Here is a 6,660-nt window from a genome sequence, read left to right on the forward strand (position 1 = left end):
TCATACCTACAGACGGCGAGGGCTCCCGAGGCCGGCCTCTCGCTGAACGAGTTCTATGACTTCCTGCGCAATGTACAGGGAGAGGATGTTGATGCCGACCTCGCCGGATGGGAGGCATTGTATCTCAAGTTCACCCGCAAGTTCAAGCCCAAGGACGCGCCATCAGACATTTTCGGCATGAGTGATGCCGCCTTCGCTGCTTATCTCACTTCAACGTACAACGTCCCCCTGGCCAAGGAGCCCAAGGAGTATACACTGGATCGCCCCATGAACGAGTACCTTATCTCGAGCTCTCACAATACGTACCTCCTGGGAAGACAAGTGGCAGGGTTCTCTAGCGTTGAGGGCTACATCGCTGCCCTCGCACGAGGCTGTCGGTGTGTCGAGGTCGACTGCTGGGATGGAGCCGACGGCCAACCTACCGTCAACCACGGCCGGACGCTAACCTCATCCATCGGTTTCCAGGAGACCATGACGACCATCAACAAGTACGCGTTTGTCAAGACGCGTTACCCCCTCTGGATTTCTCTTGAGGTACACTGCAACCCCCAACAGCAGGCTATCATGGCGCGAATCATCAAGGAGACCTTTGGGGCCCGCCTCGTCACAGAACCCCTAGATCCCGCTTCTGATAAGCTTCCTTCTCCCGAGGAGCTTAAGGAGCGTGTCCTCATCAAGGTCAAGAAGCCCATGTCGAAGGAGGAGCCAACAAAACTCCCCGAACCCGGCCGCAGGCGTGGCAACAGCCTCACGTCGCCCTATGCGAAACCTGTTCAACTCGACAACAACGTCATCCCGTCTCAGTCGCTTCCGCAAAGCCCACTTCTCAGCCCAAGCAACTCGTCGCGCCGCCTGGTTAGCAAGAGCCGTGTCAACACCATCACTGAGGGTGAAGTCCAGGACACCATGAGCAGCAGCACGAGCGATAACGACAGCGCAGGCGAGAGGGCACCATCGAAGCGGAATTCACCCAACAAGACGGTCAAGGTCCTCGGCGACCTTGGTGTCTACTGCGCGGGTGTCAAGTTTGGCGGGTTCGACACAGCTGACGCGAAGGAGTACAACCACATTTTTTCATTCATGGAGTCGAGTTTTGAAAAGCACAGCAGGCCCAAAGAGGCGAAGCAGGCCATGGATCGACACAACATGCGCTACCTGATGCGAGTTTACCCTGACCGATACCGATACCAGTCGACCAACTTTGATCCTCTAGTCTACTGGCGAAGGGGCGTGCAGATGGCCGCCATGAACTGGCAGACATTCGACTTGGGCATGCAACTCAACCAGGCCATGTTCGACAGCGGCACTGATCGGTCCGGATATGTCCTCAAGCCTAGCGAGCTTCGCGAAATCCAAGTGCTCCCCGAAGGTTGGTCTGGCAAGCGCGAGCGCAAGGAGGTGACCTTCAGCATCGACGTCATTTCAGCCCAGCAGCTGATGCGGCCTAACGGCATGGCCGCGTCCAAGACTGTGGACCCCTTTGTTGAGATTGAGGTCTTCCACGCCAACGACAAGAGGAACAAGAAAGAAGCGGAACCCGCTCTTTCGGCAGTCTCAGACACGCCACTCAAGTATCGCACTGGCGTGATCCCCGAGAACGGTTTCAACCCCGTCTTCGATGCCAAGTGCAACTTCAAGGTGACGACTAAGTACCCAGATCTCATCTTTGTTCGCTGGTCTGTCAAGCTGTCGCACAACGGCGAGACATACAACGATAAGCCACCCGTCGCAACGTACACGGCGAAGCTGAGTGGCCTCAAGTCTGGCTACCGCACCCTTCCTCTCTTCGACCACAATGGCGAACAGTATCTTTTCTCGACACTTTTCTGCAAAATCAAGGTTGATCCGATCAACAGCGTCCTCCTGGACTGTGTTGACCCGCAAGTCGACACCAGCGGCAAGCTTCGAGGGCTCGGTCGCACCATCTTCAACCGATCCAACAACATCAGCCCCAAGTCGAGCATGGAGAAGTCGAGCTACGACGGCTCCCAGGGATAACCCCTCCCCCCCTCCTCTGGACGACATTCCAAGTCGGCCGCCTCCACTGTAACAGCACATCTTCACTTCTCTGCACATATGTTTTTTCCCTTTGAGATTTTGGTGTTCATTTTCTATTGTTCGACACCCTTACCACACTTCTTCAAGCTCCCCTGCAACGGGCACGGGGGGGCCACGAAACGAAACGGCCGACACACACACGCACACCCGAAGAGATTCCCCGTATCAGAGTTCGGATCAGTTCTGCACAATACCCATAAGCATTTACCTCCGGCGTACCAGGATTAGAGACGCACCAACTGTGGCATATGTCTCGAAGTCATTTTTCTTTGTTTGTTTTCATTCTACGTATCCTTGGGCATTACCAACCTTGACGGTCTTGGCGGGGCAAGGTGCTATATTATTTTGGGCAAGGAGAACAGGTAGTCTCTTCGCTTTTTCGTCTGTTTTCTTTGTCAGGATATCTAGCAAGGGCGGGATGGCGAACGATGGGCAACCGATCCCATGGACTGGGCGGCCCCGGGCCTTGGGATGAGTCGAGGACAAGGGACCAGGAAGCATACCGGCCGTGCACCGTGCTTAGCAGTGCCTAGCAGACCAGGGAGATATAGATTTGGAGACCATTCGATGCCAGACGAGCGCGGATGGGGACTACCATAGGACCAAAAAAGTTTCATATCCTCGCCTCCTTTTCTTCCTTTTTTCACTTGTCTGTCTTGGGGGCGGTTGGACACAGATGTCAAATGAGTTCCTTCGACGCGATGGTCTGTGTTGTGTGGAGTCTTGGGGACGTTCATGACTGACAATGATGTGGTTGCACGGATTGCACGGATCGCACGGAGCTTTGTTTTCTTTTTTTTTTCTGGGGTACTTGGCACATGGCGTAGCACGGGTGGTCTTGGCTCGACACTCGGGGTGGGCTCAGGACTGTGTTCACGAGGTTAGCGGGGCGCGCGACTTGCATGATTCTTTTTCTTTCTCAGCATTGTGGGCATTTCGGACACATCAGAAGAGCGAGCGAGCGAGCATTGAGCGAGTGGAGAGGAGGGGGGCATTCGGCCAAAGCTCATTGACGGGCTTTTCGGGAGCGGGATACTACGACACAGATTCATCATGATTACATCGCTTTTGGTTGCGAGCAGCACGCCCTTTCTCTCGCCTCGAACGTGACGTGACGTGACATGAGATGATGGGCTTTGTTGGGGCGTCTCTGCCTGGCGTACGCACGCCATGGGTACACGTCCCCTTTCGCCGCCTTCCATCCGCCGAACAGGTCCGCTGTTCAGACGACCAGTCGAATCAGCCCCCGTGGGCCCCTAAACCGGCCGTGTATCTGGTACGGCAAGTTGCGCCACGTCGTACGTGGTCAGCAAGTGGATGAGGCGGCGCGCCCAAGCTCCCAACAAGTCGCCGGGGGCCTGTATTCTCGTCTTCGGTCCTTTAGTTTTTTTGGGGGGGGGGGGTGACGTACTTATTTCTACAACGGCGGCCGCACGGAGCTGGAGCCGACTGGCTGGAAGTTGCTAGTATTGTGGATGGGCTGAGTTTGGGAGCCGAGACGACAAGCGTCTTTGCTCCTTTTTTTTTATATTTGGCTGGGTTGCTGGCTTTGGGGTCTGCGACTGACGTTTGCGGTTGCGGGGCTGGTTGTCAGCCTCGTAGCGGGCTACTTCGTACGTGCCTACAGGTACTTACGGTAGGTACCTTAGGCGGATGGCAGGAGAGGGCAGAACAGTGGTTGATGGGTGTTTGCGTTCACGACGGCAGGCGATTTAGGTCCGTGTGGCCTGCGCGTTTTCTCGTGGCAGGTGTATTTTTGGCTCGGGGGCCAGAGTGACCGCACGGCACCGTCTTCTTTCTTGAGGCTGTCTTTCGGCTTCATTTGGTATACGAGACCACTACGTATACGAGAGTTCCTACTGGCATGTGACGGCTGTGCGGCTCCGGTCTTGGCGGGCATGTCGACTGTTGTCTGCGTATGGCTCAAGAATCCGAGGGCCTTCACGCGAGACCTTTTCGCAGACGAGGAGCGCCGGCGGTGTCAGCGCGGGAGAATTCAGCGAGGCAACCCAATAGGGGGGAGTTTCGTGCAAGAGGAGGGATTGGGGCGGGTTGCGATTTCATGGTTGTTCTGGCGTTTTTGAATTGAGTTCCGCACATGTCGCACTTGGGCTTGGCGACGGCGCACGACAGACTTGCAGTTGATGCAGGGGTGGATGGATCATGAATACAGATAGGGATACATGATGGATACACAGACATGATTTACACACACAAACACACACACACACACACACACACACACACACACAAATGTATTGTCAAAATGAGTAGCGCGGCGGAAAAATGATTGGGAGAGATAAAGGTCTCAAACAGGAGAGGAAGCCAATGCAGGAAAAACTGGTACAGGCCGGGCCAGACGCCGAGTGTCCCTCGCACAAGGTGGGTTCATTAAAAAAAAAACACGTTGATCGATTGGAGTTCGTGGATGGTTCTGGATCGCTGCGCGGATCGGTTTGGTGGGGGATCGATAGGAGGGGTGTGGTGGGTGGGCCTCAGGCCTGTCTGTTCCAGGGGCGTTGGGTTCGGATATCACTGCCTCTTAGGCCTGACGAAACGTTGACTGATCTAAGTACTGTATTCTCCAGGTACCAAACTTGTAGGGAGCATAGTACTTCCGTCAGGCAGCTCGGCGTGACAGCAGGCTACCTACCTAGGTAGGTACCCTTGGTACCTAGATAAAGTACCTAGGTAAAGTAGGTAGTCATATCGCCCTCGCTGGCGTGCGGAGGACTGGTCTTGAACCCGCGTAGCTGAAAGTAAGGAGGAGAAGCTCCTGCTGCTTGGCGCGAAAACAAGGTGCGCGTTCCCTGGCGGATTGAGGAATGGTGCCTTCATCGTGGCGTCACGTCAAGAAGGGGGGCTTGGGGGGGAACACCTTTTTTCACATGCGTCGGCCATTGGGTCGAGATTCGGCCCTCGGAGTGAGGAGAGCCATGGCCACGATGGAGTGAGGGGCAGAATCAGCCTCAGGTACCTTACTTAGGTACCTAGGTAGGCACCTTGCCCAGGTACCGTGCCTAGGTACCTACTATGTGAGTAAAGTAGGCGGGCAGTAGGTACATCCAAGCAGCACGATTTGGAGATGTGCGGGGTTCCTCTCCCTGTCGGATGCGGGGAACGGAAACTGGAAACCAACCGCGTGGTTGGGTTTAGGCCAGGGACAGGAACGGAATGGGGTAGAGGAGGGGGAGAAGGAGGGGGGGGGGCGTGTCGATAGCAGACGAGGTACCGATCTAACCCACACCAAGCAGGTTGCTTTCCAAAGAATTGGTGGGAGGGAGGGAGGGATGGATGGGCAGATGAAGGGATGGCGCGCACCTTGGGTGAAACAAGAAACATACATGGTGGGAGGCTGTCATTCAATCGTTCATTCTCGTGTGCCCCCATGCCATTGACAAGGTACCACCAAGCGGCGCCACGTCGAGCAGCCCAGGCGGCGCCAGTCTCTCCTCGGCCTCAGGTCATCACTGGCTGAGGCCGCTCCCGAATCTCCCGGATCGTCTCCTTCGTTCGCGCGTTCGCTTCAAAACTCGCCTCGATGAGATCCACCACCTCGTCCGCCGAAAAGTACAGGCTCAGCTCGCTGTCGCACCACAGATACTTGACCTCGTTGAGGTTCGACTGCAGCACCTCGCTGAGGTACTTCAGCCGCAGCCACGAAGACGCGTACTGCGCCGTCGCCGGGATCTCCTCCGCATCCGCCGCCGTCTGCTCGCGGCCCCCCGCCGTCGTCGCTGCCGCCGCCGACGACCATGACCGCGACGGCAGGAAGAGGTCGTCGAGCTCCGTCACCTTGGCGATGAGCTGGGCAATCTTGTACGCCTCGTCCTGGCCCACCGACGCCATGTCCATGACGTCCGCTATAATCTTGGTCGCCAGCCTGTCGACGAGCGCGCCCACCGCCTGGTACCACACCGACCGCGCGAGAATCGACTCCCACGTCACCGCCATCGACCGCACCCGCGCCATGGCCGAGTCGATGCAGCTGTCCATCTCGTCCTGCTGCATGAGGCTCTGCTCGCCGCCCACGAGGTCGCCGAGCACCGTCTTCTGCGTGCTGAGCTCCCCCGTGTACGCCCTGTTGGCGAACCCCTGCAAGCCCTTGACGTCGTTGTCGATCCGCAGCATGTTGCGTGCCCGCGGCGTTACATCGTCCCGTGCCTTCCACCTCGCGCCCACCTCACTTAACCTCTCCGCCAGATACATGGCGTCGTTGTACAGCAGCCTAGTGTCGCTCCTGTTAGTCAACCAAGAAAAAAAAAATAAGCCTAGACCGGGCCTAAAAACCCCGGCCACGTGAGACTTCGGCATTTCAAAACTCACATGTTGCCGCCCAATTCCATAGCGTAGTAGTGTGGCGAAACGGCCCGGAACATCGCCAGAGCCAACGTCGGCAGACTGAAAAGCCCCGGCGCTGCCGCCACCACTGGGTTGTTCTCATGGCTGCCGCATGTTAGCCGTCATGTTTGCCTAGTTCCCAGGCAATCCCATTGCTCGTGTGAAAGCAAACTCACCTAGCTTGCGTCAGCGTCGCGCCGTCTTCCAGATAGCGAGGATCAGTGCCAGGACTGGTCCGGCATCGATGAGATGTGGTACGTC

At 56.7% G+C, this 6,660-nt stretch overlaps 2 protein-coding genes across 2 annotated transcripts in view; one reads left to right on the forward strand and one right to left on the reverse strand.

The window, feature by feature from the left end:
- Window positions 1-267: 267 nt before the first annotated feature.
- VDAG_09958 (1-phosphatidylinositol-4,5-bisphosphate phosphodiesterase) lies at window positions 268-1,998 on the forward strand (the record flags this gene model as incomplete). The annotated part of the gene is made up of 1 exon (XM_009655715.1): window positions 268-1,998. One exon carries the CDS (start codon window positions 268-270, stop codon window positions 1,996-1,998), a length of 1,731 nt encoding a protein of 576 aa, XP_009654010.1.
- Window positions 1,999-5,517: 3,519 nt separating this feature from the next.
- The window catches only part of VDAG_09959 (uncharacterized protein), a gene marked incomplete at both ends in the record, with an annotated part of 3,164 nt that continues 2,021 nt past the window's right edge, over window positions 5,518-6,660 (reverse strand). Inside the window, 2 exons of the mRNA XM_009655716.1 lie at window positions 5,518-6,286; window positions 6,385-6,504. Of these exons, the coding sequence (XP_009654011.1) occupies window positions 5,518-6,286; window positions 6,385-6,504 (889 nt within the window). The remainder of the gene's footprint in view (window positions 6,287-6,384; window positions 6,505-6,660) is intronic.

The sequence above is a fragment of the Verticillium dahliae genome, genomic scaffold (assembly GCF_000150675.1).
Source record: "Verticillium dahliae VdLs.17 supercont1.30 genomic scaffold, whole genome shotgun sequence".
NCBI lineage: Eukaryota > Fungi > Ascomycota > Sordariomycetes > Glomerellales > Plectosphaerellaceae > Verticillium > Verticillium dahliae.